At 36.9% G+C, this 16,895-nt stretch overlaps 3 protein-coding genes and 2 non-coding genes across 19 annotated transcripts in view; 3 read left to right on the forward strand and 2 right to left on the reverse strand.

The window, feature by feature from the left end:
- LOC129787307 (DNA-binding protein RFX2) overlaps nucleotides 1-16,895 on the reverse strand; it is an 865,065-nt gene that overhangs the window by 734,964 nt on the left and 113,206 nt on the right. The gene's annotated exons all lie outside the window — the stretch shown is intronic.
- LOC129787346 (uncharacterized) overlaps nucleotides 1-16,895 on the reverse strand; it is a 58,807-nt gene that overhangs the window by 24,890 nt on the left and 17,022 nt on the right. The window lies entirely within an intron of this gene.
- On the forward strand, nucleotides 1,785-15,972 carry LOC129787301 (probable multidrug resistance-associated protein lethal(2)03659). 11 transcript variants are annotated; one of them, XM_055822786.1, is made up of 14 exons: nucleotides 1,785-1,965; nucleotides 4,787-4,839; nucleotides 4,906-5,132; nucleotides 6,567-6,797; nucleotides 6,861-7,960; nucleotides 8,319-8,547; nucleotides 8,646-8,886; nucleotides 9,004-9,204; nucleotides 10,210-10,409; nucleotides 10,503-10,860; nucleotides 10,949-11,099; nucleotides 12,921-13,151; nucleotides 14,513-14,805; nucleotides 15,136-15,972. In XM_055822786.1, the coding sequence occupies exons 3-14, from the start codon at nucleotides 5,038-5,040 to the stop codon at nucleotides 15,835-15,837; spliced, it is 4,032 nt and encodes a 1,343-aa protein (XP_055678761.1). In that variant the 5' UTR covers nucleotides 1,785-1,965; nucleotides 4,787-4,839; nucleotides 4,906-5,037; the 3' UTR covers nucleotides 15,838-15,972. The 11 variants fall into 11 exon arrangements, with proteins under 11 accessions (XP_055678761.1, XP_055678755.1, XP_055678756.1 ...); XM_055822780.1 differs by having other exon boundaries at nucleotides 1,793-1,965; nucleotides 10,207-10,409; XM_055822779.1 differs by lacking the exon at nucleotides 1,785-1,965 and adding an exon at nucleotides 2,144-2,161 and having other exon boundaries at nucleotides 10,207-10,409.
- Nucleotides 12,277-12,377, forward strand: Trnay-gua (transfer RNA tyrosine (anticodon GUA)). Its single transcript has 2 exons — nucleotides 12,277-12,313; nucleotides 12,342-12,377. It is a non-coding gene; the product is annotated as a tRNA-Tyr (tRNA).
- On the forward strand, nucleotides 12,727-12,829 carry Trnay-gua (transfer RNA tyrosine (anticodon GUA)). Its single transcript has 2 exons — nucleotides 12,727-12,763; nucleotides 12,793-12,829. It is a non-coding gene; the product is annotated as a tRNA-Tyr (tRNA).

The following is a 16,895-nucleotide window of genomic DNA, read 5'->3' on the forward strand; positions in this document are numbered from 1 at the left end:
TATATGTCTCAAGTTTGTGAATGTTAAATCGTTATTCCCATAACGACTGAATGAGACAAGACAGGCATGTTCCTCGCATTCATTGTCAATTTCCTTTTATCGTCCCGCTCCGCATCACCACAACGGGGTGACAAGATAATCTGTACTCCAACAAGGAAACGCCTGGGGAAGGCATGAGCAATGATTACATGTTTGGTGTGACGTGATTTTTCAGACGGTCATGACCAAATGATAATATTCAGACATTTCATTGGTTTAGAGAAGATCAAATTGAAATAGTTTTTCACTCTTTTTTTGGGGGCTTTCTGGATCTTTTTGAGTCTTCTTTTGAGAAAAGTTTGTGCGTAATTTAGAAGAAAAGTTAGCAGTAAATTTTAATTGATTAGAAGGATTAGAAGCGAATTTTATGAGAAATTTGGCACTTGGTTGGACTAATATTTATGGGAATCACGAAAACTATTAATGAAACGAATTGAGTAAAATGTTATAAACAAACATTTTTAACAAAAAGTTTTTAAAAAAACGGAAATATTAAATTTTTATCAATATTTTCTGATTTATAGAGAGTACAAGAAAATCTTAATTTTTCATCATAAAATTGAGCCAAAAATTGCTTAGAAAAGTCTTGAAGTTTGTATAAATATTGGCCCATTTCTTAGTTTTAATTTTAAACTTAATAGGTAATGATGAAAATTTCAAGAAAAATTCAATCCGTGTGATTTTAAATTTAAACCATTTTCAACTCAATTTTTTTAATTAATTAAAATTCAGAAGAGGTCCAAAAATAACAGATGGCATCTCAATGTAATACTCTTGATTAAATTAACGGCTATAGTTACGTTTTAAGCCGTTAGACTTAAAAATTTAGGGCTTAAATCTCTGGACTAAACAGGAAATTAAACGGAATCTTCATTATTCTTATTGCTTTCTTAAATCTATTAGTTTTTTTTTAAGTTTTAACTAAATATTTGTTGGTATAGGATAAATCCTTCCGATAGCGCCAGCCAAGGGGCGGTAGGTCAACCCAAACGCATCCTTTCAATTTTAGGGCCAAAGCTTTCGACGCTTCTGTGCATCTTCCTCAGTGGATGAAATTTTTATTAACATTTCTTATAAATTTTCTTTCTTATTACCTTATTTCATTTCTTTCAATTTTTTTCCAAATATTAAAATTCCGTCAGATTCTACTAGAGAACTAGAGTGTTTTAGCTAAGTAAGTCAGCAATACTCTTGCGTTCAACATAACTATTAATTTCATTCCAACCGTGATTCATTCTCTTTTTGTTTATTCTGTGATTCATTTATTAAAACCTCCCTCATAAAATAATATTTTCATTTTCCATTTAATTGAGAGATCAATGTGCTTTATATCCTCGAGCTTTCCGCAACATTTCTCTCCTCTGCTCAATTTTTTTCCGCCTGACCGATATTTATGTTTGTCGATCTTGACCTTCCGTCGTATGTCTTTTGGCATCGACCATCGTCTTGTCATCAATAACTCTTCTGCATGAATAAATCGCAGGTTTGGCCGGAAATAAAAAATTCATGTCTTATCAGCGATCGCGCGCTGTTTACGCGAAAAATCGTTCGTCCTTGTGGAATTTAGTCTCTCTTGACACAATATTTGACTATTTTTTTTTTTGGTACGTGTGATAATCCCATGTGGTGACACCCAGAAATTCTCTCTCTCTCGTGTTTGGGATTTTGATCATGGTGTAAAATACAAGCACAATAAATGTGTCTTGTGGCTCAAAGTACATCCCGCGCGCGAGAAGTCGAGATAGTGGGAAAGAGAGTCCCACGAAGGCAGTTGCTTCTCAGTCACGATCGCGAGTGGAGTGATTTTTCTTTTTGGGTGGAAATCTTCATGAATTTTCTAGGGGTGTAGATTTAGTGGTTTTTTTGTGTGTGCTGTGGGATCATTTAAAAATTATAACGGAAAAGAATTTTCTTGGAGTGCGTAAAGTGCGTAATTTGTTAAGTGATCTCTTTGGGTAATTTTCCTTCCATCTGACGAGGATCGTGTGTTGGTGGGATTGAGTTATAAATTTACGCAAAGAGCGAAAGAGCGTGAGATAGCGCAAACGTGCTAAGAGTTTAATTTAGTGGAATGATTATGATGTGCAACTATAGCAGATGAGCTGCTAAGTGATCGCGAAAAGTGAGATCTTTTGTGTGCCTATTTGCGTCAAATATTTACCCCGTATGTTTATTGTTGGAAACATTGTCAACGAATTGAGACAGGGAGCGCGGGAGGATCCATCTGGATTAGTGACGATTGTGGGAGGCTAACGACTCCGTCTGTGCACAATCTCCCCTATACTTTTCTCGTCTGTGTCTCGTGCACTTTGAGTGCATTTCCCGAGCATTTCCCTTTCAATGACAAAGCTCTCACGCAGACACAGAACACATGATCAACAGCTGATAGTGAGAGTGGTGCCTCCGTGGAGCAACCAACCACGTGGCCCCCCATTCCACGCACTCAATACATCGATGAAAATTCCTCCTCAATACCAGCGCTGATTAAAATGATAGCGATATATTGATTTAATCGTTATGAATTCAAAGAAATAATTTCTTCAATCTCCCAGTTTATTGCTCTCCCCACAAGAAGCCCGCCAGAAAGAAGATCTCTTTGTCCAACTCTTTAATTAATTTGTTTTCTCGCCTTACAATTGGATTCAATTGAAATTTCGCGCAAACTTTTTAACCAAAAAAACCCCCTCATTATTATCAATTACTATGTGGCCCCAAAAAAAACAGAGGCGTTTCTGAGAAGAGCGTGACGACAATCCAGCACCAGACTTATCAATATATTTCTTTAACTCCCAATTGCTGGGCTAATCAAGTGAATAAATGCCTTTTTTGCGCCATGAAATTTAACAAGTTTTTCCAGCGTAATCATCGCGCGTTATGCTACGAATATATATACTCTTTATTAATAACTCTGTTGTCACACACAGAAAAATCCATAAAAGAACGCCAAACTGTTCAAGGTTGATGTGACTTAATTTTTCTGTGATTATTTTGTGTGTCTTCTTTGATAGAGTTGTTGGTTGTATAGATAAGAGATCATCGAGATCATGCACGTAGCTCATTGGGCTGATTTCTAATTCTGTGTGTTGGCGACTTTTTATGCTCTAAGATTTTTGAAAATTGATATTCAATCTCGGAAAAAAGGATGTATAAAAGATTGAATCGATATTTGAAGGTTTTCAAGCTTCCGGAAACAGCGATCTAGGTTTATTAGGGAGGGACGTTATGAATTTTAGGATAATTTTTCCGTTTTAAGCATTGCGAGAAAGTCCTGAAAGTGTTTTAAAATTAAAATCCTTGAATGAGGTATGTACGTACTCGTACAGTCAGGATAATCTTTCTTTGTAATTTTGGTAATTTTAAATATTTTGTCCCGGAAGCTCCAAATTCCAAATATATTTTCCGGGAGAAAAATTGTGAAGAATTACGACCTATTTTTAATCTTTTTGTAATAAACTCTTATTTTATTAGCTTACAAATACAACAAAATATTAAAAAAAAAAAACTTTCTCCAGGACATTTGAGAAAGGCAATAAAAGATTTTCTCCGGAAATTGATTATGTAGCTCAAGAAAAACTCATCTTAAAAATTATTTAATTAAAAAAATAATTGTGAAATCTAAGTAACAGGCTCGTTTAAACTATTAAGTAGATAATAAAGTGTTCAAAAGTTCTAAAACAACCTAGAATAGAGATATAATGGATTAATCCAAAGCCTCAAAACTATTATCTATATATACACTCAACTCTAATCCATCACTCCACTATATGTTTAACCTTTTTAACAAAAATTCGCGTTCCTTGAACTTTTGGCGATGCTGCAAAATTTGTAATTGACAATGGCATTGACCAAAAAGTTTGTAATGAAGAAACAGTGTGATAAGGCAAGACCCCAAGATGCTGAGGTAATCATTGCAAACATTTGATAAGAGCACGAAAAAAAAAGTAAAGGGGTGACAAAGGGGAAAAATTTATGGCAATCATATCTCACACGGCAAGATAAGACCCGGCAAATGAAAGTGCGTGTATCACACTGAAAGTCTCATACACAGAGATTTTGGGCTGAAATTTTCGGGTGAGACAGCATGTGTGTGTGGGAAAGAGATGGGAAAGCGATAGGAAAAAAGACTTTATGGGCTAAGGCTTTGCTCATAAGTAGTTCAAGTTCATATTTCGTTGCGAATAGACGCGATTTTGGGCTTCGGTATTGGCCCCCATTGATTAGTTTTTTCGTCGACCTGTGTGAGGTGTGTGAGGAATTCCCCCTGATAGTGGGAGGCAAAAGTATTTCCGTGTCGCCGTATTTTCTCTTCCACGGTATTGTTCAATTCACAAAAATATTATATATACGGAATTATATGTATATGGTAAAAGCTCTCCCGTGTGTCTATTTTTGCCCGCCGACACAGTGGCGAGTTAAACAAAATTTCATCTAATGATTCATATCCATTTAATTCTCAAACACAAACTCATTTTTCGCGCTCACGGAATTCTCTCTTTTTTGTGTTGCTCAGTGTATACATATCGTAAAAGTCATGCGGAATCATGTTAATTTTTCCGCAAAACCAAGGAAAATTTATTCATAGCTAAAAGAGCCCTCCGTTTTTTTAAGCGGACCTAACTTTAATTTTACATTCTTGCGCCTCAGTTCTCGGGCACATCAATATTTACATGAGGTGGAAGGAAAAGTACTGAAGCACTTTTTTGTTTCTTTCTTTTTTGTCATTCACTGAGAAATTTTACTCCCACAGCTGATTCATAAAATTCCACTATATTGAGCGGACACAGCATTAAGAGAGCATAAGTGCGTGTGAAATGTTTGAGTGTTGAAGAAAAGTGCTTGAAATCTTAACATATAATTCCTCTTCAGTGAGTTTGGAATTTTCTGCTGGATTTAACTTTGAGACTATTGGCTGCATATAATCGGAAAATCTCCCAAAAAGGCTGTAAAGTGCCCAAAAAAAAAGACTTAAAGTGATATAAAGGAAGAGACACAGACACAATGATAAGATCAACGACTCATCTGGTTAACAAGCTCAAGGGAAGGGAGAAGAACCCCGTGGAGACAGCCTCAATATTTTCCCTTCTAACATTCTGGTGAGTGAAAGAAAAACCTCATAATTGCAAAATTCTTCGTCTATTCATTTGTAAAGCATAATTTGTGGATTTTGGGGTATTTTACAAAAAAGATTTGTTGACATTGTCAAAGGAAATTTAAATTTGTAACTCATTAGCAAACAATTTCTAAGGTTAATGAGGAATTTCTGAACAACTCATTATCATGGCAGACAAAGGATATACACCTAATGCGCCTCTGTGAGTCAGGTGTATGTTTGTCAATTAAGAATTCTTGAAACCATGCTCTTTGAAAATTTATTAAAGTGGAAAATTGAAAGAAAGAAATGAAAAATAAATCTAATTGATATTTTTTAGCATTATGAATTATGTAATATAGAGTAATAAAAGCTTCAGTGAGCTTTTCTCTAAATTTCAGGATCATTTTTAGAGCTTTTACATCATTCTAAGATTTTTTTCCTTCTGTTTTATTCAATTAATTATATTCTTTAAATTGATTTAATTGATAAAATTAATTAAATTGAACAGAACGGAAGGAAAATTTTCTTAGGATGAAATAAAAATTATCCATAAATTTTGAGAGTATCAACTTTCAATTAATCTTAAATGTCATCCCCATAAAAAGCTCAATGAAGCTTTTAATATTCTATACATAACTCTCAATTTAAATAAAAATACCTATAATGTTAAAAAATATTACCTACCTCATAAATTATTCAGAATTTATGTGTATTTACATATCAAATAAATTATCGAGCTTTTATATATAATTAAAACAAAATAATTAGAGGTTTAATTTAATAATTGCATTTTAATATGGTATAAGCTTCTGCTGAAAAATCCCGAAAATACATTTATTTTCCGCGAGCTATTAATTTAATCCTTTTTTTCCAATTAAAATTTATTTGTTTAATTTTTTTTCGGTGCACCGAAATGTGATTTTTAATTCGTTCAAAAGCTAAATTGTGCTCCATTTTGGTATGTGAAAATGGGCTGATAAAGAAATTCGGAGCATTATCATGGAATTCGGAGCAAGTTCAATGGAACGATATCAATAGCCATGGAGACTAAATGTCTCAGTTTTCAGCATTTTTGTCTTCGAAAAAATCCCTCATTTTTGGCTCTTGTGAATTTGAGGGGGTATATTTCAAGATAATGGCATTTTGTTTGGTACTTTTGGCAGCAATATCCATCAAAATATTTGTGCAATATTTAATGGAATAATGCATTTCCATTATTATTGATGCATCACCATTGTTCCGATTGATCATTAAAATTTTATTAATCAAATACAAAAGTTACTCAAATATATATTTAATAATGCAAATAATGAATTTCCTGACTGACTATTTCCTGGCCATTTCATCGATTATATTTCAAATCAATCAGGAAAGAGGGGGTGGGGGTGAGTGGTTGTTTATTATGTGAAATTTGATGAAATTCTGTGGTCGACAGGTGGTTGAGGAATCTCTTTAAATTGGGCCTAAAGCGTCCCATTGAGGAGGAGGATATTTATGCTACCCTCAAGCACCACAAAAGCTCACTCCTTGAGGGACAATTTACACGTCTGTGGACGGATGAGTTGAAGAAGAAGCACCCACGGTTCCTTAATGTAATTCTCAAGAGCTTTGGGCCAAAGATATTTGGCTTTGGGATTATTTACACATCCCTAGATACGTTAATGCGGTGAGTTTTGAGGATATTTTAGAGTTCAAAAGTTCACTCAGCTACATAAGAAATATTTTCCAGAGTTTTCCAACCTCTGTGTCTTGGAGGTCTTGTGATGTACTTCGCTCCTGGACAGAAGGAAATCACGCGCAATGATGCATTCCACTACGCAGCAGGCATCATAATATGCTCCCTTGTGCCTGTCCTGACCTTCCACCCCTTCATCCTGTACATTTTCCAGATAGGAATGAAAATTCGACTAGCTTGCTGTGCACTGATCTACAAGAAATCCCTCCAGCTCACGAAATCCGTAATGGAGGATGGCCTAAGTGGGCATGTGATTAACCTCATGTCCAATGATGTTGGGAAATTCGATACAGGCGTCAGTTTAATCCACGATCTGTGGAAGGGACCCGTTGAGCTGATTGTTCTCGGGACATTTATCTACAGGGAAATCGGTATGGCTGGACTAATTGGTATTGCAGTAATGCTAAGCTTTGTTCCCCTGCAAATCTGGATTGGTCGCCGAGCAGCCACCTACCGTCTCCGCACTGCCAAGAGGACGGACAAGAGAGTTCGTTTTATGAATGAAATCATCCAAGGTGTTCAGGTCATTAAGATGTATGCGTGGGAGAAATCCTTTGCAAAGGTCGTCGATGCAATTCGCAGGAAGGAAATTCGTGCCATACGCGGAACACTCTACATCCGTGGAACTTGCATTTCATTCAATCTCATCTCACGCCTCTGCATCTTCCTGAGTCTCATCTCATACGTCTACTTTGGGAATATCTTCACTGCCAGGAAGGTCTTTACGGTGACCTCCTACTTTAACTTCCTCTACAGCTCAATGCTGCACTTCTGGTCAATTTCCCTGACACAGGTTGCGGAGTGCCTGATCTCCGTTGTGCGCATTCAGGAATTTCTCCAGAGTCCAGAATCAAAGACAGATCTCTTTGTGCGTGATTACGAGCATGAGGAGCAGGAATTACTGGAGAAGAAGGTGAATGGAACGAATGGGGCAACAAATGATCATGTTGGTCGAAAGTTGGCCAATGGGGAGTTTGAGATTGCAGAAGTGCTCCAGAAGAGGAGGATTCACAGCAAGACTGGCCTCAAGAAAGGAATTGTGTTCAAGCAGGCATCTGCTTCATGGTGCTTCGATGGGAAAACTAAGACAACAGGTGAGAAAGCTTTCCAAAAAAGCTTTTTTAATTTATTAATTCAAAAGAAAATTCACAAATAAATTAAATAAATTTAAATTGTGATCATAATTTTCGCAATGGTCACGAATATCGTCAAATGAAGCAAAGGGAAGCTCTAATTTGATACTTGATACCGGAACAAACTACCACTGAAACTATACCCTTGAATTTTCTCGCGCAATCCGCGTCTTTATCGCCATTAATCACTTAAGATTTATCATTGCACCACCACGGGTGGAAAGTGGGTTAAACTTCCGGGGGCAATCTGCTGTGAAAATTAATTGCAATGAAATGGATGGAAAGCTTTTGCAAGAAGGATATGTGCTGAATTTTGCAGGAATCTCTGGGATTGATCTCACCGTGGAGCCAAATAGTTTGTGTGCTGTCGTCGGACCCGTTGGGGCGGGTAAATCCACCCTGTTGCAGGTGATTTTAGGTGAGCTGGAACTCGACGATGGACTCATGACGGTCACGGGGAAAGTCAGCTATGCGTCGCAAGAACCATGGCTTTTTGAAGGGAGTGTCCGACGGAATATTCTCTTTGTGGAGGAGTACGATGAAAGTAGGTTAGTGACTGTGTAGCGCACCACATCTTTGCTGACTTTATTGTGGCTTCTGTTAACTAACTTTGGCATGGCTTTTTGGGGAAAAAAATTCCTTGTAGATACAAAGAGGTCATCCGGGTGTGTGCACTCGAGCGTGATTTAACCATGCTCCCCTATGGCGATGCAACGATTGTGGGCGAAAGGGGTATCAGTCTAAGTGGGGGCCAACGTGCAAGAGTTAGTTTGGCTCGTGCCATCTACAAAAAGGCAGATATCTACCTCCTGGATGACCCCCTATCTGCTGTAGATACTCACGTGGGAAAACACATTTTCGACAAATGCATAAAGGAATTTCTCAAGGTAGGATATAAAAGCCAATTATGTGTGCATTATGTGTGGTAAAACATAGAGGGAAAAGCTTCATTGAATTTCAATTTAATTCTTGCAAAATAACGACGGAAATGCACACGAAAAAAGGATAAAGTTTGCGTGCTGGTGACGCATCAACTGCAGTATTTGAAGGACGTAAACCACGCTATTCTGATGAATGTGGGCCACATTGAGACGAGCGGCACATTTAAGGAGCTCAAGACGAGTAAAAGCTACAGTTTACTTGCGAATGCCATTGGGGATGGTGCTAAAGAAGCCAAAGGAAAAGCCGATGGAAATGAAGATGAGGTTTGTTCTATACATAATATGTATCTATGTACTTGACCCCAGCTCCTTGAACTATCGGGAGAGTCACTCACAGAATTGATTTCAGTGCCCCGTGCGCCTCCTTTTGATATACTCTTCCTTCCAATAAAAATGATTATGCCGGTTTTATAGACACATTTATTGCGTTGTGTGTTGGCAAATGTTCAATGCTATTTAATATTGTATTCAGGATACTTAATGTCCCATTCTTCGGCCCTTAAATAATGTCATTTGGTACAGCTGACACACATGAGATATATAGCACAGAAAAGCTCAATTCACTCGGACTGATGAATAATTTCTGAGAGAGATAATAATTCGTTTCACCCACAACTTATGCCCGCAATAGTTTATTTAAGCTGTCTAGCATGCTTCTGTGAGAGTTTTTGTTCTATTTTGAATATACATATTTAGGGTAGAACTGACACGCTGAAAAGCTTGATAAGAAAGCTTTTGAATTATTTTTTGCAAATGTTTCATTGGAACAGAATTTAATTAAAAAAAGAAAACCATATTTTTTTCAAATATCTATAAAATTTTGAAGTCAAATGCATAGAACAAGCTGAAACACTGAATTCCCTGTTTGATGAACTTTTGCATTTGAAAACCAAAAAGTCATTTCGCTATTCGTTTTCATTCTTTTACATTTTTGTTTTCCAACAAAAAGAATTTAATTCCAATTTAGCTCTTCATTCATCATCTATTATTAATCCCTGTTGAGCCTTAAGCAAACTCCAACATTTCTCTCTCATTTATTCATTCAACTTCCAAGCTACCTACTTTAAATTATATTTGCCAAAAAGCTCTTGCGAAAGTCAAATAAAAGCCCGCAACATTAAGTGATTCAATTTCATTCCTAAAATGTTCTTAAGTTTGAGCAAATTGTGGTGCTGGCAATAAGTTTTGGGGGGTGATATTGTTTACTATTTCTCTTCTAATTCCTTTCTATTTATCTTTCTCATTTTGGTCTTTTTTGTGTGGCAGCAGAAGAAAAGCAAGACAGGCAACAATTTGGCAAATCAACCCACGACATCGAAAGAATCTCAAGTAGTGGGAGCTGTGGGCTTTCAAACGTATAAATCCTACTTCAAGTCTGTGGAGAGCTGCTGGACCGTCTCGGTGGTGTGCTTCCTCTTTCTCGCTGCTCAAGTTTCCATGAGTGGTGTGGATTACTTTGTGTCTAAATGGTGAGTCTTTTGGAAGGGAAATTTTCCATTCTGCTACTAATTTTCTCCTTCTCTTCTCATTTTCTCTGCTCTCTCTGCGCCTCTTTTTTTTAGGGTAAATTGGGAGGAATCAATATCGTATGAGAATCAGCAGAGGAATGCAACGACCGAGGGAACAGCAGAGGGAAGCTCAAGTCACGATGATGAAGAAGCTGCACGAAGGCGATTTATCTACACCTACGCCATTGCCATACTCTCCCTCTTGGGTCTCACCCTCAGTCGTTCCTATTCCTTCTTCCACATGTGCCTGAGAGCTTCTATTAAGCTCCACGATAAGCTCTTCCGTGGCCTCACCCGTGCCAGGATGCTCTTTTTCAACACAAACCCCTCGGGACGAATCCTCAATCGTTTCTCCAAGGATATCGGTTGCGTGGATGCCCAATTACCTGTTGCCATGATGGATTGTATTCTGGTAATTATTCGCCTCCGCACTGCAGTGTGACGAAGCACAAAAGGTAGCTTCCTTCTAACTAATAATGCTTATATTACCACACACACAGTTCTTCCTGGAGTTAATTGCCATCATCACACTGGTGGCGATTGTAAACTACTGGCTCCTACTGCCGACCTTTGTCATGTCCCTGCTGTTCTACCTCCTGCGGCATATTTATGTGAACACCGCGAGGAGCATTAAACGCGTTGAAGCCCTCAGTGAGTATCACAGCACATCTAAATTCTTGTGTTTGTTTTCCTCATTACGCAAAATCTACTCGAAAAGTTATACATTCAACCACCACCGCCGTATTCAGGTGGGCAATTTAAACACGCGACATACCACATATATATCGATAATGTAGGGTTTCCCATCTACATATGTATGCGACACTAATGGGTAGGATCATGTGAACACGTGGAGAACAGCCGCATTTATTTACCACAAAATTGATCCTCAGTGAATTTTATGTTTCTAAAGGGTTTTAAGTAAATATTTCTTTAAATTTTTGAACGCTTTTAAAACAAAAGCTTTAATAAAAAAAAGCTCAATAAAAATGTCATGAGGCAACGGGAAAAAACTTATGTAGATAAATATTTAAATTATTAAAGTTAGCAGAAGCTTTTTTTGTTCCTTTTTTTGCGACTCTTTTGTCGTTAAAAATATTCACAAAAAACACGGAAAGAAAAAAGTTGTACCGTACAGAAATTGACAAATATCCGAGCTAGAAATTCTTATATGTCTCTCCCACGTATAATTTATACTAGAGCCAGTAAGAGTTCCATTCTCGGCCAGAAAAGAATTTTAAGTGCCTCACAATTTTTTTCAGAATACGCACAATACACACATAAACATGGTCATTTTCATAAATCACTGCGAAAACTGTGACATTTTCCGACCAATCATGAGATGTTAATGTAAATGGGTCCACAGGAAAATTGCACTTCTTCAGTGAAAGTCAACAACACCATCTCATAACCTAATTTTTCAATGTTTTGATTTTTCTCTAAAATTTCTGAGCTAGAAATTTCAAATGTCCGGGAGAGACATAATCCATTTCTACCTTGGACATTGTTATATTCTAACGCCAAATAGCTGGGAGAAATATTTTTTGTGTCTACCTTGGCTATTTATTTTTTTCCGTGAATTGCCAGGAAAGTTCATAACAGAAAAAAACTTTGTGAGACGTTAAGCCACAATGTAATTAAAGAAAAACATTTTCCACTTGCTGTCTCGAATTTCTCGCGACAATTTAATAAGCTTTCCCTTTAATTTCGTGCGACCTTTATACATAATTAATTGAATTCTAGTCCCCAATGAGAGCTTTAGCCTAACTAACATACATACAAATACGCAGTGAAAGGTTAGTCGTAGTTTAACGCGTGAAGCTTTCAACCTTCGATAGCTCAGTTGGTAGAGCGGTGGACTGTAGATGGAAAGCTTTAGAGCTTTAAACAGTAATCCATAGGTCGCTGGTTCAAATCCGGCTCGAAGGAGACCATTTTTTTAAACTTTTTTTTTTCAGCAAATACTTTGTTTTTCTACAAGACTAATTAGTGTGCAAAAGAATAGAATTAATTAAATTCTAGTCCCCAAGGAAAGCTTTAGCATAGAATAGGGGAGGGCGGGGCTAATAAAGTCACTTGAAGGTTTGGAAAAAGCCTAAAATATCATATTTTCTAGCTAGATAGAACAAAATGATCTGAGAAAGAGTTTTAAGGCAGGAAATTTCCTAAAGAAATATGATATTTTGAGCTTTTTCTAAACCCTTAAGTGACTTTCTTAACCCCGGTCTCCCCTGCATATTTCTTCATAAAAATATACGGCCAGTTGTGAAGCTATCAACCTTCGATAGCTCAGTTGGAAGAGCGATGGACTGTAGATAGGGGAGCTTTAGAGCTTAGAACAGATATCCATAGGTCGCCTGGTTCAAATCCGGCTCGAAGGCAACTTTTTTTTTTATCAACCAGATTTTTTTTTCTATAAGTCTGATTAGTGTGTAAAAGAATAGAATATTGACTTTGGTTCTTTGTACGTAGCTCGCAGTCCCGTGTTCTCCCACACAAATGCCACCCTGCAGGGTCTAGCGACTATTCGTGCCTTCAATGCCCAGCAAATTCTTACGAATGAATTTGACTCGCATCAGGATCTCAATACATCAGCATGGTATCTCTATTTGGCAACGACCCGGGCTTTCGCCCTCTGGCTGGAGCTCGTGTGTGTGCTCTACATCACTTCCGTTACAATGAGCTTCCTCGTTCTCGGCAATGGTGAGTGGAATTTAATGGCATTGGACGTGACTCAACACAATACACTCGTTCATGCTAAAATTTTATAGCACTATTGGGAATTTGCAGATGGTGATGGGGCAACACCGCACACCACACAGAGGGTGTAAGGGGTGGAAAGGGGTATAGAGAATTATGCGAAAAAGTCTTTTTAGAGAACTTTTCTGTTCAGAACGTTCAGAAGGTGAAATTTCAGCCCATTATTTTCTTCGGTGAATTTTTCTTTCCCCCCACAAAGAATGCACCACTAAATAATATATATTGCACAAGTGCTTGAAGAAAATACATTTTCCTCATTTTCCCACATCGCAATCATTATTATTTAAATTATATATAATTTATTGAAAGTTTTCTTTTCAACATTTTTGTACAAAATAATTTTTATGATGGTCTATTTGCTAATTTAAAATGTTTTGAAAGTTCCTTTTCTCAATAATTTTTTTAATGGAAAATTATTGCTTTATTTTTATTTTTATGGCTAAATTTTTTTCCAATAATTTTGAAATTGTGAAGGACATAGCTTTAAGAATTTATAAAGAAAATCCTTCACTTACCAAAAACTTACCAAACCAAAAATTGAACATATTTTTAATGAAGATTGTGAAGACAGCTCTTTAGACTTTTCAGATTCTTATAAAATCAACTTCAAAGTTTCTTTTCAATTTTTAAAAATGCTTTTAGAGGAAACTGGGGTAATTAAGTCAGTTTCTATATATTTTTTACGTCAACCCCTAAAAGTTTCTCGTCATACAACCTTTTTTCCAGCCCTTTGCTCTGTCTCTTATCTTTGTTTTAAAGCCTTGAATAACTTTGTATAAGCTTTAGTTTTTCCTACTACCCGTAACTTTATTATATATTTTTTAATTAATCATAATGCAGGAAGATGTAACAAAACTTTTCATTAATTTCTCTTTTTTCCACCCCGTTCTTGTTCAAATTGTCGTCTTTATTAAAAGAGTAAAAAGTGAGTTTAATTTGAATTTTAATTTTATGAAATTCTTCAAAGTTTTCTGTGAATTTTCCAATTTTTCCCTTCGAGTAATTACTATCTTCCGTTCTCTGTAATTGCTCATTTTTTTTCGACACTGCAATTCTTAGTGCAATCTAAATTGTGGGTACAGAAAAAAGAGGAACAATTAAGCAGTGTTGGTTTATATTGCGGAGGAACAAGTTTAATTTTCTGCTCCTTCGCTGTTGCCCCAAAATGGTCTCTGTGCTGTAAATCCCCAAAAGGAGCGAATGTTTCATTTTGTGTGAAGTAATCCTACAACCAAACATAAGAGAGATGGTGGAACAATGTTGTTTTTTAATTCAGACTATTGCATTATATGTATAATTTCTAGACGCTTTGGGAGGCAATGTGGGATTGGCAATCACACAAGTATTCAATCTTATCTTTATGTGCCAGTGGGGGATGCGTCAGACGGCAGAATTGGAAAATCAAATGACATCCGTGGAGCGGGTGATTGAATACGCTGAGCAACCGAGTGAGCCGGCAACGGAAACGGAGCCCAAGTATCGACCACCGGTCGATTGGCCACACTCAGGTGGGCTCACATTCACCAATTTCACCCTTCGCTATGCGCCCGATGGCAAGGATGTGCTGAAGGATATCAACATTACAATTAAGCCACGGGTATGCCAATCTAAATGTTTTTCTTTTTTACATGAAAATCCCTTTGACGGTCCCGTTGCGGCAGCATTTTCCGCATATGCGTTTTACTCTTGCGGAAAATTCTGTTGTGCATGGAGCTGAACAAAGTTTTCACGTCCAGAAAATACATGGAACTTGTTGGAAAAATAAATGAAAACAGTGAGAAAGGATTGATCATCAATTGGAGAAATTTTCTAAAAAAAAGCTTAGATTTTTCCAAGAGAGTTTTCCATTTGAAAAATATTTTCTTAACTTTCTTTCTTGATAGATATTCAAGGAAAAATAACGAATAATTTTCCGTTTTAAAAACAGGAGAAAATCGGCATAGTCGGACGCACAGGAGCAGGAAAATCTTCGATAATTCAGGCCTTGTTCCGCTTAGCTTTCAATGATGGAATAATTGAGATCGATGGGATTAATACGGAAACCCTTGGCCTGCATGATCTTCGCAGCAAGATCTCAATTATCCCCCAAGATCCGATCCTCTTCACGGGAACTCTACGACACAATCTTGATCCCTTCGAGGAGAAGACAGACGATGATATTTGGAGTGCCCTGGCTCAGGTTGAGCTCAAAGAACCCGTATCCCACCTACCCCGTGGATTGGATAGCAAAATGTCCGATGGAGGATCAAACTTCAGCATGGGACAACGGCAGCTGGTGTGCCTAGCACGTGCTATCCTTCGCAACAACCGCATCCTAGTTCTCGACGAAGCAACCGCGAATGTTGATCCAGAAACTGATCGCCTAATTCAGACAACAATTCGCAATAAATTTGCACAGTGCACAGTATTAACGATTGCCCATCGACTGCATACGGTGATGGATAGCGACCGAGTACTTGTGGTGGATGCAGGTCGTGTGGTGGAATTTGGGCATCCCTATGACCTCATTCAAAAATCCCAGGGTGGCTTCTTCCGAGCACTCGTGGATGAAACGGGACCCATAACTTCCGTGCAATTAATCGAATTGGCAAAGAGGAATTTCGACAGAGCCAACCAAGCCACATCGTGACTCCCGGAAGCTCAACCTACCCGCAACGTTTGAGATTATTTTTTCCCTCGAAAAAGTCCTCATTTTTTATATTAAAATTGTAACACTCAATCAACTTTTGTATGACATGAACTATAAATGGAATTTTCTGTGTGAGTCTTTGGCTGTTTTTTTTGTTTGTTCCACTGAATAATAATGTGCAAATGGTTGAATTTTTTCCCCGTGTGGTGAAACCACATTCGTGAAGGTTTTTGTCACGCGCCAAATGGGAAGGGGGTTGAGGGTTGTCGTGGGGTCACCGGGGGGACAACAACTGTCGAATTGTAAATTAATTTGCATTTATAAATAAATTACTTGGCAAAGAATTTGTTGTGTTATACAGTGAAGCTTTTTAGGAGATTAGGGTTGGTTGTTTTCATGAAAATATGACAAAGGAAATAAAATATTGGGCTTGTCTTAGGAATTAAATTGAAACATTGCTGGTTTCTTAAATGAATAAGTTTGTTCAATATATTCATTTTACTCCTCTCTTTAACATAAAATTCTTTGATTGCAGTAATTTATATAAATTTTAAGAAATATTTTCACGGTTTTAAGAGCTTAGGGAATATTTTCAGTATAGGTTTTAAAAATTAAATAAAATTAAAAATTAAAAGAAAAGATTAGTTTTGTTGAATTAAATAATTTTAAGAGCTTAAGGTACTCTTGCAACAGGATTCTTTTATGTTTTAAGGAATTAAAAAAAAATGAGGTAAAGTTCTACAAAGTCCTAGAACGGCAGAATCGATTTTTTTTAAATATTTAATCGCGACTTCAGTTTCAGATCTGTAGAGGGTCCAATTTATAATTTTGCTTATAAAGTTTTCGATTGAAGTCATTTTGATTATTCTAAAATTCAATAAAGCTCCCAGAAGCTTTTTTTTCTTTCTCTAAATATACATATGTGCATAAAAAGCTTCCACACATGACATAATTTATGCTGCCGTGTAATATTTTGTAAGTAGCATGTAACTCCACTGAATATTTCATGAAATTTTAAATAAAAGGACTTACTACATTTCACCTCGTTGTATTCTAAT

The sequence above is a fragment of the Lutzomyia longipalpis genome, chromosome 1 (assembly GCF_024334085.1).
Source record: "Lutzomyia longipalpis isolate SR_M1_2022 chromosome 1, ASM2433408v1".
Lineage (NCBI taxonomy): Eukaryota > Metazoa > Arthropoda > Insecta > Diptera > Psychodidae > Lutzomyia > Lutzomyia longipalpis.

Excerpts from the sequence above, each read along its gene's own strand:
- LOC129787301 (XM_055822781.1), top strand. The coding sequence starts at position 5,038 with ATGATAAGATCAACGACTCATCTGGTTAACAAGCTCAAGGGAAGGGAG. Across the intron at positions 9,205-10,206 it reads CCGATGGAAATGAAGATGAG|CAGAAGAAAAGCAAGACAGG; the intron begins GTTTGTTCTATA and ends TTTGTGTGGCAG. Across the intron at positions 13,152-14,512 it reads CTTCCTCGTTCTCGGCAATG|ACGCTTTGGGAGGCAATGTG; the intron begins GTGAGTGGAATT and ends TATAATTTCTAG.